The 25,667-nt window shown below is 40.3% G+C and overlaps 2 protein-coding genes across 9 annotated transcripts in view; one reads left to right on the forward strand and one right to left on the reverse strand.

Annotated features, from left to right (window-relative positions):
• INTS13 (integrator complex subunit 13) overlaps positions 1-13,538 on the reverse strand; it is a gene marked incomplete at its 5' end in the record, with an annotated part of 26,979 nt that extends 13,441 nt beyond the window's left edge. Inside the window, 8 exons of one of the 6 annotated variants that reach the window (XM_083575125.1) lie at positions 502-525; positions 666-794; positions 1,521-1,611; positions 2,512-2,592; positions 3,312-3,514; positions 6,306-6,380; positions 8,764-8,995; positions 13,234-13,367. In XM_083575125.1, the coding sequence (XP_083431251.1) occupies positions 502-525; positions 666-794; positions 1,521-1,611; positions 2,512-2,592; positions 3,312-3,514; positions 6,306-6,380; positions 8,764-8,995; positions 13,234-13,367 (969 nt within the window). Of the gene's footprint in view, positions 1-501; positions 526-665; positions 795-1,520; positions 1,612-2,511; positions 2,593-3,311; positions 3,515-6,305; positions 6,381-8,763; positions 8,996-12,178; positions 12,381-12,822; positions 13,163-13,233 lie in introns of those variants that run through there. The other 5 variants (XM_083575127.1, XM_083575126.1, XM_083575124.1 and 2 more) reach the window with 5 other exon arrangements.
• Positions 13,276-25,204, forward strand: FGFR1OP2 (FGFR1 oncogene partner 2). 3 transcript variants are annotated; one of them, XM_083575374.1, is made up of 6 exons: positions 13,276-13,414; positions 15,828-15,964; positions 20,350-20,467; positions 22,067-22,209; positions 23,859-23,972; positions 24,528-25,204. In XM_083575374.1, exons 2-6 carry the CDS (start codon positions 15,830-15,832, stop codon positions 24,660-24,662), a joined length of 645 nt encoding a protein of 214 aa, XP_083431500.1. In that variant the 5' UTR covers positions 13,276-13,414; positions 15,828-15,829; the 3' UTR covers positions 24,663-25,204. The 3 variants fall into 3 exon arrangements, with proteins under 3 accessions (XP_083431500.1, XP_083431502.1, XP_083431501.1); XM_083575376.1 differs by having other exon boundaries at positions 24,531-25,204; XM_083575375.1 differs by lacking the exon at positions 13,276-13,414 and adding an exon at positions 14,490-14,550.
• Positions 25,205-25,667: the final 463 nt, after the last annotated feature.

The raw sequence follows: 25,667 nt of genomic DNA on the forward strand, positions 1-25,667 counted from the left end.
TAAACATGCTTACTAGGGAGTAAGCCCCTATGAACACAGTGAGATATACTTCTGAGTAAACATGCATAGGATTACACTAAGTATTAGTAGGGAGAACGTCAAAAGCCAGGTAAAGGGCCACATTTTTTAGAATATCTCATCAAAATTGTTTTCCTGTTTCTACCTTTCTTGCTGATATAGCACTAAATTGCTTGGGATTTATTTATTTTTTAACTCCTGTGTGTTTCTTCTACTTGTTACAAACACCTTTATGTTGGAAGGAATGCATGGAAATGACACAGAGGAAAGAAAGGCTCACTATGCCACTAAAATGCACAAGGGGCAGAAATTTCTAACACATGTATTAAAAACAAAAGAATCACAGACAAAGTAATTTGAAGCTAACTAGACTACATTTATGTAAAACAAAGGAAAACAAATACTACTTTCATAATTGAATGAATTGCTGAAAAGTCATTTTGTTCTGTGATCCTTTTTTTCTCCTTCATAAAATTTACTAACCTGGTCACAGACATTGAATGTGGGCTAATAAAAAACAGAAAAAATATGATATGGAGAGAAAAAAACAAATGTAAAAATATCATTAAATAAACATTAAAACCATTAAACAAATTTAAAAGAAACGGTGCAGCTACTTCAGCACAGAGCTGCTGACACAACCTTACCTTCATGGGGATGTTAGTTATAGTGGTTGAAGCCAGATCAAAATGCTGCTGTACTAAAACATTCAGTCTGGTGGCCAGATGCCGTCCAGCCCGAACACTATGTACTTCGCTGGTTAAGACAGGAGAGAGCTTTTTAAAAAAAGACAAATACACACATACACACACAGAATACTCAGTAGCAGCAATTATGGTATGGCAGCATATACTTCAGTAAGAACATCTAGATAAGAACAGGAAATTTTTATCTAGTGAATGGCCAGTCTGTTAAAATGTATAATCTTATATTCACAGATAAATCTCTGAAAATGTGGTCCTAGTCTTTTATATAATATACCCTCTGCAACTATACCCTCTTCCAGGACTTGTCAGATTGGTGAAGGATAGCCAACTTCTTTAGCCCAAGAAGTTTCTGGCAGATAGTATAAAAGCATGGAATTAAATCCTGGATTATGTGAAACCCATCTTTACATATTACAGTAATCTCACAATTTATGCACTTTTAACTTGTGTGCATTCAGTTTATGTGCTTGGCAAATAAAAATGAAAATATTTTTTTTAAAGAGGCTAGAAAAGGGAAGGCATCCAGGAAAAAAGACTTGCAATCCCACCCGCCATTTAACCCAATGTGTCTTGACTATATGTGATTTTGGTTTTATCACTCCAGAACGCAATGCCCATGTAAATTGTGGGCTTTCTGTGCTAGAGGTAAGTCATTTCTTTTACTCCACTACAGTACCAACATTTTCCTATTAACAAAAAATATTTAATTTTACATGTATGAAGCATAAACACAGAGATAAAATTCTAAACACACAAAGTGCTATATAAAGTTATGCAGTAATTTTAAAGCCTTACCTCTTTTTTAAGATGATCCGACACAAGACTTTCCTCACCAACAGGGTAAGTGTGAATTAAGACCAGCTCACATCTCTGGATCTGCATAAGACTAAAAAGCACAAAACATTCTGTTACCAAGGCAGTAATGCCACATCAACTGCACAATACCTAGCATTCAGAAACTTTTAACTTATTTCACGAATATGAAGCCAGACAAAAGCACTGATTGTAGTATAGTACAGTTAGCACACACTGCAATTTTCAATTTCTTGATATACTTTCAGGATCACGCTTCCATTTCCTGTAAGTAAAACACACAATTTAAATTTTAAAGATTTGTAACTTGTAATAGAGGGCCATGATGATGCCAGATATATTGTTTGTATGTGCCAATTGTAAGCCAAAAATGTTAACAAAAATGATTATGGCCCATTTTTCTTGTCTGAACCCGTAAGTTGTTCAAATTCTCCCAAATAAGACAGCAACATGATTTCATGCAATATATTCTTGTTGTTTCCATTGAGTCAGGAGTGTGTGGTTTTATGTGCTTAAGGAAGCTTTCACTAGGGAATACTTGACTACCATATCTCTCAATACATGGGGAATAGATTGGGCGTAGAGTACAAGATGCTTCTCACAATGCTTGTAAAATATGCTAATGAAAGGTGAAAATAAGGTTTTAGTAAAAACAAACTCCATGCAAGACACTCTCATCCTTCTCTCACTTAGGAGCATACGAATGCTGTCTTATAACTTCAGTCCACTGAACCATTTAATTCAGTAATATCCACATTGACTGCCAATGACTCTCTTAGAGTTTCAGACAGAAACCTCTCTTATCCCTTTCTACAGGTGCAAGGGATTAAACCAGGAAGCTTTTGCATGAAAAGCATGTGCTTTACACTGAGCCACAGCCCCAAAAGGTCTCACAAATTCAATTTTTAGCACCACAAATACAAAATTCAGTAAAATTATGCGTTCAAATGGAATAACTAGTCTGCATACTTACTGATCTGAATTAGCTGCTAGTTTGTTATGTTCATGTATCGTTTCCTGGACAAACTCCTCAAGCATTCGTACATGGCTGTCACTGGAATGGAGGAACACATTCATCTTAGAAAAAATTATTGAAAATCACTATCATGAGAAAATATGATAATTCATTTATTATTACAACTGGTATTTACAATGATGATACTGTAGTACTGTTATTCTAACAACTAAAATTATACACTGTGTACCTCTATGTGCTACATTCTATAATTTTGGATAAAAACATTTTTAAGAACTTGAGGGCCATAGTTCATATAGGAATTCATAAAGACCGAATTCCGGTCTTTATTATTTGAAGAAGTGTGCATGCACATGAAAGCTTATATTCATAACAAATAAATAAATAAATTGTCCAGTAGCACCTTAGAGATCAGAACAAACTTAGTTGGTCTCTAAGATGCTACTGGACTATTTATTTATTTATTTATTTATTTATTTATTTATTTATTTCTCTATTCCACAGTTTGCAGAATAGAAGTGCATTTCCCTCCTTATGAGGACAGCTAAGAGAAACAGGCATTTGACAATTTACTCTAATTTTGCAATAGACACATGACGCTCGCCATACTTTCTACTTCCCCTCTACTCACCTCTGTAGCAACACAGACCGTCACTGTCAGACTCTGAACATGGGTTAATTTTTCAGCAATGTTCCACCAATATATTAATATGCAAGAAGTCTTACAGGTAAAACAGAATCTAAAAAGCTTTGCTAAATTATAAAATTGTTACATTAATACAGGAGGTGCTACAAACCTCTTTGCGTTAGTAATACAGATTATTCGTCCTCTGTTTCCAACACGGTCAGCATTCTCCATTAATAAGGTTCGGGCCTCATGTTGGTATTCAGTAATTTTGCAGAGTGCCTCTACTGCTGCAACTAAGCCATGAAGTATACTGCAGCATTCAGGGTCTGCACGAGGATTGGGAGGTCCAACAGCTGCTAAAGCGGCCATTAACTGATTAAAAAAAAAGTTTTGTTGCAATCCTAGTTCTGATTATTGAAGAGATCATGTCACAAAAACAAGTTATTCCATACACAAAAGTACATTGACAAGAAAAGTTCCAGAGGTTTTCCACTATACTATATTGCTATAAAGCATCTAGGTCTATTATCCTCTTAAAATAATAATGCACATTTTGTCTGCATATGTCTACAAACAGCTAGATCATTAATCTCTAGGGATATAAACTGCTATGACCCCAAACAAATTCTTTTTCCATAAAGTGCCTAACCATGGCTACTCAAAAGTAACTCCTAGTGAATGTTAATGGAGCTTACTCTCAGAGGAGTGGGGTTAAGATTGCAGCCATAGCCAATAACAATGAAAAATTAATAGAACAAACACAATGAAACCCTGGCAATCTTTAATACAAAAAAACATTTAAAATTTGTGCTCTATAAATAACATTTTAACCATTAACCCAGATCGTATTTGCTTTCCATCACTTTTATATTTGGAATCTCTCTCTTTACCTGTCATGAAATTAGAAGCAAATTTGATTTTCCCATTAATGATGAATTATTCCTAGACTTTCCTGATGAAACTTTCTTTTGAAGCATAGTATAATAATATGTAGGGATGTGCTAGAGACTATTTCTCAGTCCCATAGATAATATATATGGGCTGGAGTCAAAGATTCTCTTCCTCCATTGGAAAAGGACTCCTTTCATTGGAGGAAGAGAACTTTTTGATTTAATCCTTTGTTATTTTTAAAAATATTTTAAATATTTCATATACACAATACTGAACAGGGTTGGGATGTTCACTGGTCCAATATGATCAAGTAAGAACTCAATTGGCTGCTTGTTATTACTATTTTCATTTAAAAATACCGTATTTTTCGCTCGATAACACGCACCTGACCATAACACGCACATAGTTTTTAGAGGAGGAAAACAAGAAAAAAAAATCTGAATGAAACAGTGGATGTATCATTTTTGTGCTTCATGCTGTGGCCACAGACATGTGATTTGACAGTGAGTTTGGAGTAGCCCAATGCAAAAATCCTGAGAATCCATGTGGATCTGTGCTTTGTAACCACGTTTTTGCACCATTGCAGCCCCAGGCAACAGTGGGTGCGTGATTTTTTTGGTGCAGGCTGTAGCCATGGTGAATTTGGGGTGACCCAATGCAAAGATCCTGAGGATCCATGTGGATCCGTGCTTTGTAACCACGTTTTAAGTGGGGGGGGGGAGGAAAAACATAGAAGGGACAAGGAGCACGAGAGGGGTGTGCGGAGAAGCAGCTGGCTAAGAATGCAGGAGAGGGGTTTTACCGGAGGGAGGAAAGGAAGGCAAAAGTTCCCTCCCACCCACCCACCCACCCACCCAAAACAGCCAGCTCTCTTTCTCTCTCTCTCTCTCTCTCTCTCTCTCTCTCTCTCCCACCTGCATGTTGCCTGCGAGTCCCTAGGAATTAGAAGGAAGGACGCTCTGCTTTCCCCTCTGCTTGCCTGGAGGGGAGGGGTTTTCTCTGCTCTTTGTTCCGTTTGAGCAAACACAATAAGGAAACAGAAGCGGGTGGGCAGTAAGACCCTGAGGCAGAATGCAGGAAAGCAGCAGCTTCCTCTTTTCAAGGCTTCCCTTCTCCGGACGATTTGATATTTGCCTGATTTTTGCCTTCACTCACACCAGTCGGCTCCAGGGACCACACATTCGTTCAGTAACACGCACAGACATTTCCCCTTACTTTTTAGGAGAAAAAATCTGTGTGTTATAGAGGGGAAAATACGGTAGTTTATTTGCCACAGTATATATTCCATTCATTCTCATAATCTTAAAAACCATAAAATAACACACCATGTGTTCCAATCTCATTAGAAAGGAGTACATTATATCTGCAACAATTTGAAAGGTTAAAATGTATATTTCAGGTGTTCCAAACTATGTTACTCCTCCAAACACTACTCCTGCATGTTCCTCACTACCTATGCATTCAATAAAATCGTTTTTCTTTTGACCTCTTGCTACCTGCAGTTTCCATGTTAGCTTTTCCAACAAAGCTATTTGCCAGACCACTTCATACCACCTAGTCACAGTTGCAATGTTTTCCATGTTCCGGCTATGGTTGTTATTGCCATGGTCAATAAACGGGTTATAAGATCTTTATTTCTAATTCTTGGTGAGCCCTGACTATACAAATTAAGCAATGCCAGTCCTGGGGACATAGGAACTGTCTGCCTTGAAATCAAATATATGTCTGCAAAGATATTTCCCCAGAATTTTTCTATTTTTGAACACTCCCACCACATATGTCTGTATGTCCCCCTTTTCACCATGAACCACATAAGCACAAAAAAATGGCTGCATCTGCACTGGATACCAATTATTATACTGTACTGCAAGCTATCTACAGTTTAATTCAAATTCAACTCCACTATCTGCAGTAGCCTGTCAGACCTTTGAAAAAACTCAAATAGTCCAGGCTGATTCTATTTCAGTATTGGACTAAACAAATCAATTGAAAGAGGAAAGGAATAAGACTTCATGGTGCCTCAATATCCCCAAAAGATGAATACAGGATAGGGTGAAGAAATATCTTGCATCTATGTAGGCCCTTCCCACATTTTGGCTCTCCAGCAAATAGTTAAGGGTAGCTTTATAAATCATTTTTAGGACCCACCTTATTTTTGTGATTGTAAGTTGTTTTAAACTGTTTATAATATTGTGTTTTAATGTTGTAACCTACCCTGGGATCTTAGTTGTTATAATTTATTATCTGCCCTTAACCCTAACAATAATCATACCTCTTGCAAACTTTGATCTTCTTGGTTCCAAGAGTTTAAGACATTTGCTCCAGAGTCACTTACAATGAAGTTCACCTGAAAATTTACAAAACACAGCTTAAGAAAACATTTTTAAATCTTGATACTGTAACAATTAACACTATCCATAGGGTCAGGGAACACGTGCTGAATCTTCAAGCTCCTCCCAACAAATTACAATGGTATTACAAAAAGATGAGCTGAAGATGCATAGAACATCACATCTAGCTGGTTCACATGACACACTAAGCCAAAGCCTGGCTTAGCATAAATGTGCACAGAGAATCTTGGACCTGCTTTGCTCCTGCCAGGTCCCTTTGCTGCTGCACTGCATCAATGTTTAACTCTTGGTTTAACTCTCATTAATAACAACCTGTAACCACAAAGTCTGACGAGGAGAAAACCTAACCACAAATCCCAGTGTGGGTGGCACACTAAGTCAAGCCCTGGCTAACTTGACCCAACAATCCCCCCCCCCCCCGCCGACAAGCAAACAAATCTCACTGCAGCCAACTAAAGACAATCAATCACGCCCTGTTCCCACCCCCACCTCTCTCACTACCAAGAAATAATAAGCGAATGGGGAGGGGAACCTACCCAAGTGATGGTGACAAAAACCCCACACATATATTAAGTAAAAGAATATGTTTTGCCATCTCAGTACCCCTCTTTTTTCTTCTCCAACCTTATACTGTATACAATACTAATGTCTCCCAACGAATGTAATTGATCTGTAGAAAACACAACATGAAAAAAGACAATGCACGTACTGTCGTAGACCAAGAAAATAGTTAATAATTTATTTATTTTAAAAAGGACCAGGGAGCAGCAAAGCTTTTGTGAGCTCCTCTCCAGGAGCATATGAGATCTCAATAAGCCAAGGTCTCACTGAGCATGTCATACAAACCAGGCCACTATGTTAAAAGCTAAAAAAGTCATTGTGTCACCTATGTTTCATAAAAAATTGAGTTGAATTTTTTTTGAAATAACCTCTGTTATTCCTTCAAGTGATGTGTCAATAATAACTAGTTAAATGACTGTAACTCCTATCAGCAAGAGAAGTTGAAGCTCTGAAAGCTTATACACACTGTAAAATCTAATAGTAAGAAGTCCCATTAATCACAATGGATAATTTGAATTTGCCTCTACCAACAGCTGTATGACTCTAGGTAGTAAAGGCCTAATTATTCTACTTTAGAATATTCAGCTGGCAAAGATAAATTACTGCAGAGAATCTAAAATGAGAAAGGTATTGCCACTTTTAATATGCCAAACCCTTCATCTAAACAACTACAGTGAGGGGGGTGGTCTGGAATTTTAGTACAGCAATGCTAATGTTTTTATTCTGAATTCTTTTATTCTTATTCTTATTTCATTTTATTTTTATTTATGTTAGTGTATGAAATTAATTTTAGTAATTTCATCTGTTTTTATTATATTTTATATAATTTTGGTAAATCACCTTACCATATCATTTTATTAAAATCCAAGCACAATATGAACATTAAAAAAAATATGAAAGAGACAAACAGGGGAGGATGCCTCACTGAACATCGTGGAATAATTCTGAGTACAGGCATGCCTCATTTTATCATGCATTGCTTTATTGTGCTTCACAGACACTGCTCCTCCTCACAAGGATGTGGGTGCAGCCACAGGCACCCTGGCTGCTTCCAGGGGAGGGAAGCCACCCCACTTCTGGCCACGGGAGTGAAAGTGGCTGGTTTTTCCCTGCCCACCCCTGCAGCCAGGGTGGCTGGGCTTAAGAGACTGCAGTATAGTGTAAACATAACTTCAATTGCAATGGGAAACAAATAAAAAATGTATGACACACTTTATTGCAATATTCACTTTATCACAGTGTCTGGAACCAAACCTGCAATATCTCCAAGGTATGCACAGGATGTGCAGTGAATTGCATATCAATCATTACTGAAAGCTGTAACTAATTGTATTTCTTAAGTGTGAAGAAAAATGTGGTAGCAAGTACCAAATTCAAAATACAGATTTCTATTCAGTGATTTTTAGAAAATAAAATGAAAGCGTTGCTGGTTTCTAACACAATGTCCCCATGGCTATGGAATGGGTTGAGCTTACCATGGCTACCAATTCTTTACAAAATATGGTTACTTCCATACCTCTGCAAACTTATTCATCATCTCTTCTGTATCTCTCACTATCTTCAGCAATTTTGTCTTAGGCACCAATGTAAATGCAGGCACAATTGTACTTTACACAATACTAAAATCAAAAGACCAACAACAAATTGTGCGACTGCATAAGGTGGCCAAAGATCAATATTGCAAATTCCAAGAAGCACTAAACTGCAATCATGACCACTAAAGTACAAATCCTACAGAACTCAAGAGTAAACATAGTTATGATGCACTATTAGTGTAGACTCCCCTAAATACAAAATATAATTTTACCTGTCACTTACTAGTTTTTTAAAGGGGAATATATCAAACATTATTCTACAATATTCCATGGATGATTCCACTGAACAGGTCCATAGCGATCGTGATATAGGTGCAAGAGGTATGATTCCTTGGGTCCGATTCTTCATTAACATATCAAAGTCAACATGTTGTCTGCAAGATTCTGCCATATAAGGGCAGTGATCCACCACAAAAACGGTTTTGTGTGATTCTGAAAAAAGTTTCATTTTCTTCCTACAAGAAATGAATAACAGAATTAGTAAAACACTATGCAAATTTCAGAACAATCATATATATCTATTCAGACATAATTCCTAGAGTTCAACGGAGCTTACTTCCAGCAAGTGACTATAGGATTGTAGCCTCATAAGCAAGCCTAAAAGTGAAGGTGTGAATAAAAAATACAAAAAGGATTGGAAAATGTTTGTAAGGTATTTTAAAAATCAGTATAAACAGATGAACAGATTAGCAGGACCTGAATAAATTCAGCAGTGTAAGAGAAAGCAGGGGATAAAGTGTAAGAAGAGTAGAATTAGGTAATTTAGAATATGCAGAAGGGGTGGAAAACAAAAGAAACCAGCGAAGGAGAAGGTGAGTCCTTATGAGTTTTGTTCTTTGTTCTTATTTTTGTGGGGGTTTCCCCCCTTTTTCTTTCTTTTTATGTCTTTTCTGAATCGTATGCAAAAAGGCTAATAAAAGTTTTATATATTAAAAATAGTGTAGTTGTGAAAATACAGTGGACGCTCGGATTGCGAACATAATCCTTGGAGGATGCACATCCGCAACCCGCAGCGGCACGTCTACGCACGCGGGGGTTGCGATTCAGCACTTCTGTACCTGTTCCGGTACTTCCGGGTTTCGGCAGTCCGCAACCTGAAGCGTCTGTAACCCGAGGTATGACTGTACTTATTTTGATGCACTTTTGCGGTGTACCTATTGGCAATCCTTTCCTGCTTCCTTTGATGTGTGGTTCAGTAATTACGTTGAAAAAAGCAAATACGTACAGTGGCCCAGTTTGCACAATACAGTAAACAGTAATGATCTGCTGGGATGGGCTGATTTGCTTCTTCCTGCTTGTGCTGGGCAGAAACAAACCACTACCCCTGGGCACAGTTTTACATTGTGATTTGCTTCATTCCAAAAAATCATGATTGGTATGTCAAGAAGGGCATTTCCTTCAAATGGGATCCAATGTAGGTTTCCAAGTCAGTAACGCTTTTAAAGACACAAATACCACTATCCACATTTATTAGGACTAAAAGATATTTATGAAAGTTTCCATCTTACTATGAACCTTCAGATATTATAGATCAGGCATCCCCAAACTTGGCCCTCCAGATGTTTTTGGACTACAACTCCCATCATCCCTAGCTAACAGGACCAGTAGTCAGGGATGATGAGAACTGTAGTCCCAAAAGATCTGGAGGGCTGAGTTTGGGGGTACCTGTTTTAGATTAATCATTTTAGTGTATTAGTTGGCTTCTCAAATAGTTAGTTCATAATATTTAAATTAAGAAACTTTGTTCAGTACTGTTGCACTTTTATTCTTGTCTCAATTAACACTGCATAATATTGCTTTTCGATGTGTCACATCTCTCACAAGATTATGTAAAATGTAAAATGTGACACTTTTACTCAGTGCTAAAGACAACCATCTCATCTTTTCCATCTCATCTTAAACATTTCTTCAATTTATGAGGGGTAAGCAGTACTCAACTAATAGGTAAAGGGTAAAGGGACCCCTGACCATTAGGTCCAGTCATGACCGACTCTGGGGTTGCGGCGCTCAACTCACTTTACTGGCCGAGGGAGCCAGTGTACAGCTTCCGGGTCATGTGGCCGGCATGACTAAGCCGCTTCTGGCAAACCAGAGCAGTGCATGGAAACACCATTTACCTTCCCGCCGGAGCAGTACCTATTTATCTACTTGCACTTTTACGTGCTTTCGAACTGCTAGGTTGGCAGGAGCAGGGACTGAGCAACGGGAGCTCACCCCGTCATTGCGGGAATTCAAACTGCCGACCTTCTGATCGGCAAGCTCTGTGGTTTAACCCACAGTGCCACCTGCGTCCCTTACTCAACTAATAATAATACATAATTATTCTTCTAAAGAAGATTTCAAACTTACGAAAACAATCTGTGTGAAACCAAGAACCACAATCCCCTTTCAACAGATTTTGAAGATGTCCAAACCCAAGCCATGCTGATAGTGATCTGGTTGAGATTCCTGCATTGCAAGGGATTGGACTAGATGACCCTCAGGATCCCTACCAACTCTACAATTCTATGATTCTAATTGTCATTCTTTCTCAACCCCCCCAAAAAAGACAATAAAAAACTGTTTGTAGATATATGCTTCTGTTTATAGGTCACAGGCCCATTCACCTAAAACTCTGAAAAGTCATCAGCTGAAGAAAAAAAAAGTTAAGAATTGGGATTTTTAAAAAATCTTGAACTTCCACACAATTTGCTTCTGCATGAGGATTTCTAGGATAGAAGCCCCTCTCCCTTCAGTGGGAACACTTTACTGAGTTAATTAGCAAGTTGTTGTTGCTGTTTTAAATGTAGGTAGGAAGAGCATGAATGTGTTCTTTTGTGGATCTTGCAAGCAGTTGTCTCTAGGGCTGGTAGCGATGGTAGAATTCTCCAGCCTGCGGAATTACAAAAGGCTGCTCCATTGAGCTAGGGGAAAAGGAATCACAGTGCGTGTTTCATCTTTGGCTCAATCAGGGCCTGCCCCCCCATGAGAGGAGGCAAGGAGAGTGCCTCAGGCGGCAGGGTCCACTGGGGCAATTGTTGCTTATGCAGATCTTCCCTGACCCCTTCCCTCCCCCCCCCTCGTGGGGACGAGAGCAGCACAAGTTGGGGGTTTGCCTCAGATGCCAAAATGCCCTGAGCTGACCCTGGGCGCCAGGCAACCGAGTAACACCTATCCAGATCCTCCAACCTATCCAAACGCCTCCTCCACGAGAGGGCCAGAGGGCAGCAACACCAAAACCAGCCTTTTTCGGCAGTGGCTCCCCATCTGTGGAATGCTCTTTGCAATGAGGCTCACCTGAGGCCTTCATTATACACCTTTACCTTTAGGTATCAGGCCTTTTGGCTGACGAATATCCCACAGCCTTTTAAAATGTGGTTTTTTTTGGGGGGGGGAGTTTTGTTTTGTTTTTGTTCTTGCTTTTATTACGTATTTTGTGTTCACATATTGTATTTCTATGCTGTGAAGCGCCCTGAGATCTACTAAAGGGCGATATTAAATAAAAATAAAAGGTGTTTAATTCGCGCGGGTTTTATCGAAAAGCAGCATTTAGAGGGTCGTCCCCCTGGGGCTCGCGGGGTTTGCGCGCAGCGGCTGAGGAGAGGGCGCGACCGGGGGCTCTGAGGGGGGCGGCTTCGGGCCTCAATGGTGTTTCTTACTGTGGCTCCTGACATCGGCCGTCCTCCCGAAGTCCAGCCGCACCGAGGGTCAGGTAGGTTACGAAAGCGGACGAGGCTTCGGCCGCCCTGGGACTCGCCTCACGGGAAACGGGCCAGCCGGGGCCTTCCCCCTGCTCGAAGCCGGCCCAGCCGCCCTCGCCTTTTCCGCGGCGGCTCCCTTAAAACATCGCGAGAGCCTCCGGTTTCATAGAGGCGAGAAAGGGAAGAGTAGGGCTCCAGCTGCTGCTGCTGCTGGCGAAACGCCAAGTCCCTGGTTCCTTCCGATAAACAATGCGGGAAAACGCAAGGAAGGTGAGCGCTGCAGCCGGGAGGAAAGCGCTCGGAAATGCGGTGCGTATTGCGGTTTAAACTGCGTCCATAACGCCCCAATGTCGAATTCAGCGAGGCCTGGATGCGAAATGGCATGAATTTCCGGGCGACTTGGGGACTCTCGCGCGCGCGCACCCTCCGTGATCCCGGGGGGAAATGCTAAAGTTCTGGATGCTAACGGACATCTGTGGCCATAGGAGCCAACTCCGAGGAGCCACAGGGGCTTTGGTCCCCGCAAAGTGAGCGGGCATTGCCGCCATTCAAATGGAGAGCATGCATTGTGTCATGTGATCACTTGTGGGGGCGGGGCTTACCTGGGCTCCCACAATATTCCGTTCCAGTTGGCCCCCCTGCCTGTCACTTCTGACAAAAAGTAGTTCGAAGTCAACCCAGAAGCGAGCTCCTCAGTTCACGTCTAATTGCGGACATCTATAATGTCTGCCTCTCCCTTGAGGGAGATTCTCGCGATATCTCTGCGCAGACTTCAATTAGCTGGAGAAATTGAGAGGCATTTCCTCCTCTCCCCTTCAGGGAAGTCCCGCGATACTGCATTGGCGCCCCGCCCCCGGGAGAGCGGAGGGGATGCTGGGTGAGCTCGCCGCTCTTCTCGCCCAAAGAGCGAGCGGCCTTCGGCGACGGGAGCCGCGAAGCCTCGCGAGAGCCGCTTTTGAGTGACACTCGGGTCCATCCTTCCGCCGGCGACGGGCTCCCTCTTCCCCACCTACCTCACGGCCCCCTCATGGGGCCTGTCGGCGGGTCTGCGCCGCCTCCGCGTCCTCCGCTCCCTCCAGCCGTCGCCGTCTGAGGAAGCGCCGCGGCGGACGAGAGGCGAGGGCGGGCTGCGGGGGCCTCGCCACATCCCCCAGCTCCGGGCGCCGCCCGGCGAGGAATGAGGTGGAACCATCGGTGAGGGGGCCGGGGGGGGGGGGAGAAGGGACGGCGGCGACCCTGCCGCCTCGCCATTGGCTCGTGGGGAGGTGCGCGGGCGGGCGCGCAGGTTCCGCGCCTTCTCTCGCCCCTTGGAGGCCGTCGTGGCGGAGCCTCGAACTTCAACGGCTCTTTTGCGGGGGGGGGGGGGGGGGCAGAAGGCTCTGAGGTGGAGAAGCCGGGACCGCAGAACAGCGAGAAATAGGGCAGCAGGAGGAGCTCTCCTGTGGGGGCCTGACGAGGCAGACAGCTGTCGCCACAGGATAGCATCCCAGAGTTGGAAGGGACCCCGAGGGTCATCTAGTCCAACCCCCAGCCATGCGGGAAACTCAGCCAAAGCAGCCATGACAGGTGGCCACCCAACCTCTGCTTAAAACCCTCCAGGGAAGGAGAGTCCACCCCCTCTGGTGGGAGGCCTTTCTGCTGTCATACAGCTCTTCCAAGGAAGGAGATGAACTTTGGGACAGTAACTTGAAGCCATTGGTTCAGGTCCTGGGGCAAGTGCCTGCTTGCATCTGCTCCTGCTAGAGAACTGTTGGAGGATGTGGATTATTGGCATGTGTGTTTTTGTTGTCGTTGAGTGTGTGCTTAAATGTAAAAAAAAAAAACCACACACACACACACACACACACACAACAAAACATGCATTAAAAGATAAGGAACTTCGGTTTTGTACCCATCACAGTCCTAGCACTGATAGCTGCAGGGCTGACTGTAATGTACTTACTTCACATGATTTATATCCCACAACTTTGACACAGTTTAAGGTTTCCAGGGCACCTAATAAAGTAGAAAGAAACACAAAGTACCATTTAAAATAAATACTATTATAGTAACAAAAAGTATAAACTAGCACAGCAAATTAAGAAACAACAAATCAAAACATTTAATAGCCGATTTAAATTGCTTTCCCCATCTCTGCTCTAAGGTTTCACTAACATTGTAAACCAGCCCCACCCCCATATCATAAATGCTAACACTGGAAAAACACTTTAGAAATTCACTGACAGTCACAATCCATGCCTGCCTAGGTAGTATTTCAAGCCACCGTACAAATAAGAAGTCAACATGATTTTCCTGTCTTTGATTGTACACTTCCTCTGACACATCTTTTGGTAATGTGATTTACATAACAGGACACTTTACACTGGCAAAGTTCTTAAATTCAAAATATAACACCTAGTTTTAATCCTGCACATTCTAGTGTGCAAATTCTTTTACTCTCATTGCTGTAAAGTTTTTGTTTTTAAGCGGTTATATTAATGCTTTTAGAAATTGGTTGGTATTTGTATCTGTATATTTTATTCATTATACAGCATCATTTTATGATTATATTGTGTGTCATTATGGGTACTGTTAGTAGACGAGCAGGATATAAGTTTTGAGAAATGTGTGAAACAGCACCAGATTTAGGGTGATGTAGGTGGTTTCCCAGCACAAGGCGCCGAGCTGAAGGGGAATTTCCTTCATCATCATTAACATTTTTGACAGATTGTCTTATGCTTTAGCTGACACCCTGGCCAGTCCGCCACTGCACATTCATGTGGTTGATACACCATAGCTACAATGGTAATCTGGGGTGGGGGCAAACCTTCAAACAAACCAGTGATCTTTAAATGGTGGAGTATCCCCCTACTTTTTTAAAGAATTGCATGAGTGCTACTGTACCATTTACAGGGAAGTGCTTTCCTTTATAGAAATAAAACATTAGAACTTTGAAAATAATCATGTTATATGGGCATGAATGGACAAAGTCCCTCAGTGGCAGTTCCACCTATCACAGAAGCTGTGACTTTGCAAACTGAAAGAAAAAAGGTTTACTCCTGTGAGAGTGAGTGTAGTGTAGTGGTTAGAGTATTTGTAGGTCTAGGACCTGGGAGACCCAGATTCAAATCTCCACTCAGCCAAGAAGTTCACTGGGTGTTACTATAATAATACTAATAAAAAATTTACTATTTATATGCCGCCCATCTGTCTGGGTTTCCCCAGCCACTCTGTCCTATACATGCCTAAACTTAAGTCCCACTGTGCTGTCTGTATGACCTGTTTCGCAATGGCTAGTTACAACTTTCCAAATACCACAAACTGCAAAAAGAACCAACTAAATTATGAAAAAATAAATAGAAAGTGCTGTTGCATTGGAAAAAAATATGACTAGTCATTCTGTTTTTGCGCCCATAACCCAGGTTCCAGGAGCCATGTGGCGAATAGCTTTTCTATCTCAGTTGCTAACACTAGAGTACATATTAAAATGCTTCCTCTGGCTGGGGAGTAAGATGATAATTATATTTTAATGTTTCAGAATATGGGAACACACATGCCACACATCTTGCAAGTAATGACATTGTGTTTACATTACGCAACAAACACTTTGTCCAATTCTTTATTTTAGAAATGAGTTGCACAATTGAGAAGGCCCTAGCTGATGCAAAAGCGCTAGTGGAGCGACTGAGAGAACATGATAATGCAGCAGAAGCTCTGATTGAACAAACTACGGCACTCAACAAACGAGTGGAAGCAATGAAGCAGGTGTGTGGTCTCTTGTTAATTGTTCCTATTTGGAAATAGACTGTTTAAATGTGACCATTTAAGATTATTTGCAGTGGCCTAGGGAGCAAAATGAATTACACAGCCAGTTAAATGTTTAATAAGGCGTTTGAATTAGTTGATGTAATCTGTGTGTTGTGTGTGTGTGAGAGAGAGAGAGAGAGAGAGAGGACCTTCAGCTTTTTGCATATACAGTGGTGCCTCGCAAGACGAAATTAATCCGTTCCGCGAGTCTCTTCGTCTTGCGGTTTTTTCGTCTTGCGAAGCACAGCTATTAGCGGCTATTAGCGGCTTAGCGGCTATTAACGGCTTAGCGGCTTTAAGAAAAAGGAAACAAACTCACAAGAACTCGCAAGACGTTCCGTCTTGCGAAGCAAGCCCATAGGGAAAATCGTCTAGCAAAGCGACGCAAAAACCGAAAAACCCTTTCGTCTTGCGCGTTTTTCGTTTTGCGAGGCATTCGTCTTGCGGGGCACCACTGTACCGTATTTTTCGCCCTATAGGACGCACTTTTTCCCCTCCAAAAATGAAGGGGAAATGTGTGTGCGTCCTATGGGACGAATGCAGGCTTTCGCGCAGCTCTCCCACGGCTTGCAGATAGCAGCCTGTTCTGGGGTCGGGGGAAGCTCAGGCTTCCCCTGCCCCAGCCCCGCACCTGGGGGGGGAATAAAAATTTTTTTCTTTATTTCCCCCCCCCCCCAAAATAACTAGCTGCGTCCTATGGGCCGGTGCATCCTATGGGGCGAAAAATACGGTAAATTTGAGACCAGTTTAAGTAATGTAGTGTTGTATAGTCTTGCAAAGTGTTGTACAGTCTTGCAAAATCTTATGTATCCACACTTGAAGCCTAGAGATTCTTTTGCATTATGTTGTTCAACTTTGATCAGATTTTCCTTGTATCAATCATATGTAAATATATAAAATTTTGGCAGGCACTCGGACTTTTAAACTCATTTTTCTGCAAAAAAATCTCTCTAACACATATTTTAATAATAATTATAATTATCCAGTGGTACATATGCTTCAGGTTACATACGCTTCAGGTTAAAGACTCCGCTAACCCAGAAATAGTGCTTCAGGTTAAGAACTTTGCTTCAGGATGAGAACAGAAATTGTGCTCTGGCGGCACTGCAGCAACAGGAGGCCCCATTAGCTAAAGTGGTGCTTCAGGTTAAGAACAGTTTCAGGTTAAGTACGGACCTCCGGAAAGAATTAAGTACTTAACCCAAGGTATCACTGTAATTTATTTATACCCCACCCATCTGGCTGGGTTTCCCTAGCCACTCTTTTTTAAAGCTTCAATAGACTCTTTTACCTGCTGGGACTTGCATCTGAACACTCTACTGTTGTTTTCTATTAGTATTCTTGTCCTTTATTTAATTTTTAAAAATTAAACTATATTTATGCCTTGCCTTTCCATCCATGAAGGCTCATAAATGGCTTAATAGTATTAAACCTAGAATTAAAACAGCAGTATAAAAAGAGAATAACAATCTACAGCACAACATGGGCATAGAAACAATCAGTAAGCTGTTATCTGCAAACACCTTTCTAACAGTAGCATTGCAACCTGCTACCTAAACCACATTCATGAAAGAACCAAGTGAGCTCTTTGGAAGGTATTTTTGCTGAGAGAAACATATATACTGTGCTTATTTTGCATATATTTAAGTTATAATCTAATAGTCACAGGCATTTTTGTATGTGTTTCATTTCCATCCATCACCCCTGCTGCACCCATAGGTAAATATGCCAGCCAGCTGAAAATAACAGTTCATACATGTACTGTAACATAAGGGTGGTGGGCCCATTCTGATGGCCATCCCTCAGAGACTGGTGGAACCTGATGCATGTCTGAATGCTCTGGGGGATTTTTCTAGTAGAGAAAGGTGATCTTGTTGAAGCCCTGGTCTTGCTATGGCAGTGTTTCTCAAACTTGAGTCTCCAGCTGTTGTTTTACTACAAATTCCATCATCCCTAGCTAGCAGGATCAGTGGTCAGGGATGACCCAAGTTTGAGAAACACTGTGCTATGGAATGGCAAGAAGAATGGGTGATTGACACAATCATTCCTGAGTGTCCTCTCCAGTGTTTTGGAGCTCAAGCAGCTCCTTGATACTCTGAGAGGCTCCAGACTATAAAGCAGGCTGGACAAAGACTGGAGAACAAGTGGCGCAGGTTTTGCTGTGAAGCTGACCAAACAGAGTGTAGGCAGCATACAGCTGCAGACACTGATTTAACCACGTTTTGCAGATGAACATTTTAATACTGTGTATGCCAATAAGGTGGTTTTTGAGCCAAAAAGCTACAATGATGTTCAGAATTTACCTAAGCACCAAGCTGGTATAAAGCTATGAACTCCGAGATAGCTTCTGTAAAAGAGCATAACACTTGGTCTCTTGTACCACAAACCCCAGATATGAGACTTATTGATTCTAAATGGGTTTAAAGAGTTAAAGTGAATGACAAAAATGAAGTTGTAAGGTACAACGCTAGATTAGTTGCTAGGAGTTTTCAACAAATTCCAGGCGAAGATTATGATTTGTGTTATTCACCAAGTGTAAAATATGAAACAGTTAAGCTTTTGTTAAAAGATGCATCACAACGTGGACATTCTGCTTATCACTTAGATATAAAAACTGCATATTTGTTTGCAGATTTAAAAGAACAAATTTTTATGCGTCTTCCTGAAGGCATAGACGCCGCTGAAGGTTTGGTATGCAAATTAAATAAATCCCTTTATGGTCTGCACCAAAGTGGAAGGAATTGGCACCAAAATTTAACAAAAGAATTGCTGGATATTGGTTTTTCACAAGGAAAGGCAGACAATTGTGTGTTCATAAAGGAAAGGGCAAACTCTGTAACAAAAATATGTGTGTATGTAGATGACGTGTTAATTTCTACAAAAACTAAACAGGAATATGAACAGGTAGTATCACAGTTACAGAAGAAATTTGATGTGGTGGAATTAGGCATAGCTAAAAATTAGTTATCCATGCAAATTGAGAAAGGCAAAAATGGATCTTTTCTGGTTCATCAAACTGCAAAAATTGATGATCTGGTTGAAATGCTATGTTTAGAAAATGCAAATGGGAAGGAAATGCCTATGGTGTGTGGTTTCATCTTTACAGGTGAAGATAAGCCATTTCCTAACAAAACTTTGTATCGTTCTGCTATAGGCAAGCTAAATTTCATTCGAAGAATCTCAAGACCAGATATAACTTATGCTTTTCACTTTCTTGCAAAATTTGTGGAAAAGCCCACTACGCAATGTTTCCCTGATCTTAAGAGAGTGGTAATGTACCTTAAACATACCAAACATTATAGGTTGCAGTTTACAACAAGTATTGACAAAGGTTTTGAAATTTTCTGCGATGCATCTCATTCAGTAGAACAAAATAATTGCAGGGGTGTGCCTGGTATGGTGTTTTGTTATAACAGTTGTCCATTTGAATGGAAGTCCCAGACACAAACCATTATTTGTCTCTCCACAACCGAGAGTGAATTATGTGCATGCATTCAGGCCACTCGTGATGTAGAATGGTATCTGCAAGTATTTGCAGACCTGCAGATGCAAGTAACACTACCAGTAAAAGTTTACCTTGATTCCCAGAGTGGACTCGCTATCCTATGTTCAGAAACCAATACACAGCGCACTAGAGTCTTAAGATTGCATTTACAGTTTGTAAAGAATCTAATTGCTGATGAAATGATTGTATTTCAATATGTTCCAGGTGACAATCAAATTGCAGACATTTTTACAAAAGCACTTCCAAAGGTTACACATGAAAGACATGTACAAAATATGCTTTATGTTTTTGTTCCACAATGATGAACCGCAGGGGAAATGTTGAATGGTTTCTTTAAATGTAAAGGTTCTTCATTGTTCCACCCAATGTGTATGTCTTTAAGGGGCCAGAGCAAGGGCCAGAGCAAAATAACGAGACCCAGCTTTACAGCTGTGAAACATAGCAGGTGCTGCTGAGTTGTATTGATTAAGCTGTGTCAGCAATTGGGTGTAGTATATAAGGAGCAGCACCTAGCTCTCCCATCACCCTGGGGGATGGGTTGGTGGTTGGGCCTGGTTTGCTGTTGATGTATTTAGTGTATAAGGAGTTTTTGTTTTTGTTATTAAAACCTTGTTTAAGTTATTTTTGAGTCCCTTTTTAATGCATGGGTCTCCCGAGCAAGCTCTCTGCAGTGCTACTATACTGCAAATAGCCAACATTAACAACCCTTTCCCCCATAAGATAAGGGGGAGCGTTTGGTAAAAGGATACTTCAGAGTACAACCCTGAGTACAATTATGGAAATACCACAATATTATCCAGTACAGCATGCCAATTAAGAAAAATTTGCCTACTTTCAGTACCAAGAAGAAATTCAAGAACTTAATGAAGTAGCAAGACATAGGCCCCGCTCTTCACTGGTACTGGGAATCCAGCAGGAAAACAGGCAGATCAGGGAACTACAGCAAGAAAATAAAGGTGAGTAAGCATTCACTCTAGAAGGAGATTCTGCACCATTTACATAGTTTATAATGTAAGTTCCAGTAACTGAATTCCAAGGATTGTTCATTAACTTTAATCATTTGTTCATTAACTAATCATTTGTTTACTACTACTAATCATTTGTTTACTACTACTACTACTACTACTACTACTACTACATCTGAGGTGCATATACACTGTTAAGCCATTAAAAGGTCTGAAGCAATAGGTGGGTGCTGCTTTGAAGATAGATGGGATGGGAGCCTGATTGGACTGAAAGCTCTAAGGAAATGTGTCAAGATTCTGCAGATGCGTGGATAGCTAGAGACTAGGAGTAAAAATGCTCACTACCCAAGATAAACGCTGATGATGATGATTTATTTGTAACCCTTCCATCTGACGGGGTCAGACACTATACAGATTGGATGGGGAAAAAGTTCATGGACATATGTTTATAATGCATTAATGCTAACAACTAGATATGTGGGTTATGTATGCAAGCGGTGAAGAAAAATACATTCAATTGAACATTTCAATGGTTAAATACAAGGTAATTTAAATCATTGATAGTCGCCTCCCTCGTGCCTTTAAAAAAAATATTTTTTTTTTTATGTCCCACTGGTACCAGTTGTTGGTGCCCTTAGAGTAGTTTTGTTCCTTGATGATTTTGTGTATTGTGTTTTTGTGTATTTTTTTCAGGGTGTAGTTTTTTGTCCTGGTGACCTTTTTGTATGTACTGTACAAATTATACAAATAAAATTTGGATTAAAAAAGTAATTAACACTTTGAAAACCTACTAATAGAATACTGTGTGACAGTATTGGTGTAACTCTTATCAGATTGAATAGAAACTGCTTCCACATCTGGGTTTTAGGAACTAGGGGTGATAGTGATGGAATGATTGAACATGTGGTCTACTGTTGCTAAAGAAATTATCTGAATGCAGAAAATTTAAAACGGGTAATTAACAAATCTTCTACAGGTAACTTGCAACTTGCGTGCATTTAACCTGTGCACATTCAGCTTTACGCGCTTGGGGGATGGAGAAAGGGACAGGAGGCCAACGTCTGGCAATCCCACCCTCCATTGAACCCAATGTGCTTTCACCAGTGGTGTCCAAACTTTTTTCAAAGAGGGCCAGATTTAGAATCATAGAATCATAGAGTTGGAAGAGACCACAAGGGCCATTGAGTCCAACCCCCTGCCAAGCAGGAAACACCATCAGAGCACTCCTGACATATGGTTGTCAAGCCTCTGCTTAAAGACCTCCAAAGAAGGAGACTCCACCACACTCCTTGGCAGCAAATTCCACTGTCAAACAGCTCTTACTGTCAGGAAGTTCTTCCTAATGTTTAGGTGGAATCTTCTTTTTTGTAGATTTGATGAAGTGAAGGGCCGTGAGGGCCAACCAAAGGACCAACCAAAATTGTTAACCTTTTTTTAGGATTGAAGTTGACATTACTAACATTGGGCAATTCATTTCCATGGGGCTACTCTGAGTATAATTCACCTGGATACAACACAAGCAGAAGTACCTGCTATGTTTAGATAGAGTTTCCTGTGCACAAGTGAAATGTGTTGAACTTGTTTCGACAGAATTACGTACTTCTCTTGAAGAACACCAATCTGCCTTGGAGCTAATAATGAGCAAATACAGAGAGCAGATGTTTAGGCTGCTCATGGCCAGTAAAAAGGATGATCCAGGTATAATAATGAAGTTAAAGGAGCAGCACTCTAAGGTAGTATGCCTTTTAAAATTCTCTAAGCCTTTTGCAGTACTAATGTTTTACCTTCTGATTTATGCACCTTCAGTAGTTTTAACTTCAGACTTTACTTTTTTACTCTAAGACTAGAGCTGCATGGCCAAGACTCATTTCCAGATCTTCACCCTCTTCTACTGCACATTGGCATTGGGAAAAAAAGATTGCAAAGTAGTAGGTGATAGCAGGAGGAGTACTTAATTCTTTTTCCATCAACTACTTTTGCTTGTAACTCCTGATTTCACCTAGTCAGGATTCCAGACCTGTACACATCTAAACAAGTTTAACTGCATACCATGAATAGGTTTGGTGGCATACTGAAAACATATTGAAGACTACAAAATAACCTGAAGTAGTCAATGGAATGCTAACTCTCCAAAGAGCTAAATGGAAACTTTTCAGTTTGTCTATAGGCCAGTGTATTAGATAGAAAAAGGCTTCTGAAAACAGTTAGCAAACAAATCCAGTAGTCTTTGTTAATACAGTGGTACCTCGCAAGACGAATGCCTCGTAAGACGAAAAACTCGCAAGACGAAAGAGTTTTACGTTTTTTGAGTTGCTTCGCAAGACGAATTTCCCTATGGGCTTGCTTCGCAAGACGAAAACATCTTGCAAGTTTGTTTCCTTTTTCTTAAAACCGGGTGCATTGCTTGAAGAGGTGCAGTTCCGTGCTTTGCAAGACGAAAAATTCGCAAGACGAAAAAACTCGCAGAACGAATTAATTTCGTCTTGCGAGGTACCACTGTATAGTAGTAAAACCTAATTCAAAATCCTTTTTTAAAATTAGTATATTTCAGCCTGTAAAACAAAACATAAACAGCAAATATATATTAAGTTTTTGTGTTCTAAATATATAACTTCCTCTCTGCCCGAAGAACTGGGTTGTTTTTCTAAAGGGCTGATAACCCAATAGAGTGCTGTTAGCCTACGCACTTGCTTACTGAAGCTAATTTAACAGATTTGTTTCCTCAGTTTCCAATCACCTTTTGAATGACTTATTTAATGTTCCTCCTGAAATGATGCACTACATATCCATTGCAAAGTGAGATGAGGTGCTTTAATTGCTCAAAAAATGGAATGCAACTCCTGTTTGAACACTATGTCATTGATGCCCCTAAGACCTTGCACATAGAAGTATAGTGTACCATCATCGAGAAGGCAGTTGTTCATAATGTGTGTTCTCCTGAAGGTGGCTCTAAAACCATGGTTCCTAATGTGGGACACATGCCCCACCGGGGGGGGGGGGGCAATTTGAGAATGAGTTAGACCAAGTTAATGGCCTTTTAGGCTTCCTCCACATGAATAGGAGTTCCCTTTTTGAATAATAAGAATTATATGTAATGGGAGGGCATCAGGATTTTAGAGATGCTTAGGTGGGGCATGGCCAAAAAACCAGTTGGGAACCACTGCTCTAAAAAAAACCCTGCTGGATATGAAGAATGGAAAGAAATATTTTTGGAATAGTAATATTACCAAAGACTACCTGTGGTTTATTGTGTTGGAAAAACTTATAATATTGAAACAAAAAAAATCTTATGCTTTTCATAAACTTTTATTATTTACAACTCAGTTGGCATTTTAAATTTGAAATGTTACTAGTGGTTTTTACTTTTATTCTTTTGGTTTAGGAGCTACAAGAACATGTGGACCAAATCACAGAAATGGCAGCAGTCATGCGAAAGGCCATTGAAATTGATGAACAGCAGGGTTGCAAAGAACAGGAACGCATTTTTCAGCTTGAGGTAAATATTCAATTCTATGGAAATTCAAAAAATAAGTGATACTTCTAAACTGATGAATTCAGATCATTAGTAAATGACAGAAGAATTTATTTTCGGAATCATTTTCCGAATGAAATTGGTCACACAATTTACCTTAAAATGCATTTTTAATTACATTTGGTAGTCATACCTTATGTGGTAAACAGACCTACTTTATTGTGTAAAAAACACCATTTGGCATCTTGATTCTAGGGGCTGGCTTTCATTGCAGTGGCCCAAGTAATGGCTTCTGCTGCTGCTGCTGTAAGCTTATTTTTAGTCTTATGATTGTTTCCAGTAGCATATTCTGGGAAAGAATTTATTGTGTAACCTCATGGGAAACCTAGTTCCTTAAAGCATGTTCTGGAGTAGAGCTCAAGACAACATAGGACTTGGACTTTATCTGTGTTTTCCAAATTTTTTCCTTTTAAGTGCTTGAAATAATTTAATATATTCCCTCCATAATGTCTTCTCTGTTCAAATACTATTTCATGCTTTACTATGCTACATTTAAAAGCATTGTGTCCTTGCTTACAGCAGGAAAACAAAGGACTGAGAGAGATCCTGCAAATAACTAGAGAATCATTCCTGAATCTCAAAGATGATGCATCAGAAAGTACATCTCTGTCAGCATTAGTAACGAACAGCGACTTGAGCCTGAGGAAGAGTTGAAGATCCTATGGAAATTTTGTATGGCCAACTGCACATAAGATCATAAAGTATCAGGGTTCACTTGTCAAGCAGCTGTTTCCCAATGCAGCCTTGACAAGTTAATGCATTCTAAATTAGATGACAATTTGATACTTTTTATACCATGTACAGTACATTCAGATTTATTTAAAATTATCATTACTGCCCAATATTGATTACCAGAAACATAATTTCTGAAGGAAACTGACTAACATCAGCTAAAGTTTTAAAAACAGCACCACCTGGAACAGCTGCAAAACTACACACATGTATTTAGAAGGTTCAAACTACTCCTATAGGGTGCTTAGAAATATACATAAAAACAGAAGTTCTGCTCTCTTGGGCACATTCACAGCATCATCTACCCACATACTTATTCCATTCATGGACTGAACTTGAAGAAAATCAGTTGTTTTGAACAGTACTGATTGTCTTACACCTTTAGTCTCTATCTGCTTCAAGTCATGTGACATTTTACAAATGGGTTGTATTTAAGAAAAATAAAAAACAAGGTACCAAATAAATTAATGCATTGTCTTTTTTTTTAGGTACAATTCTTTTGTAAAATATTGTAATCTCTCTAGTGAGGAAGGGAGAAAGTTGGGTTTTTCTTGCTTGTAGGAAAGATTGCAACAATTGTTAATACCTGTACACATTGGTAATCTAAATAGAATGAAGTCCGAGGTCTAAGATCAATCTGTAGCTAATAGTTACAGTATTGTTGCACATCCAGTGCACTTCTAACATTAATTGCCTTTCAAATAATTGGTAGTGGCTCCTTACAGTGGAAAGAAATGTTGGGAGTCCAGGGAAATAGTTCTATTTCACTTCACCAAATAGTGGGTTTAAAAATACAAGGCTTGCTTTTCAGCTGTAAATAAATCAAACCTAGCAAGCCCCACACCTACTTGTAGACAAGGAAGTAATCTAATGAACTTGAGATCCTAAATCCGCTATCTTGTGGTCTCTACACTATATTCATTTTTC

This window comes from Podarcis filfolensis (genome assembly GCF_964270895.1).
Source record: "Podarcis filfolensis genome assembly, chromosome: 10".
In the NCBI taxonomy this organism is placed as follows: Eukaryota; Metazoa; Chordata; class Lepidosauria; order Squamata; family Lacertidae; genus Podarcis; species Podarcis filfolensis.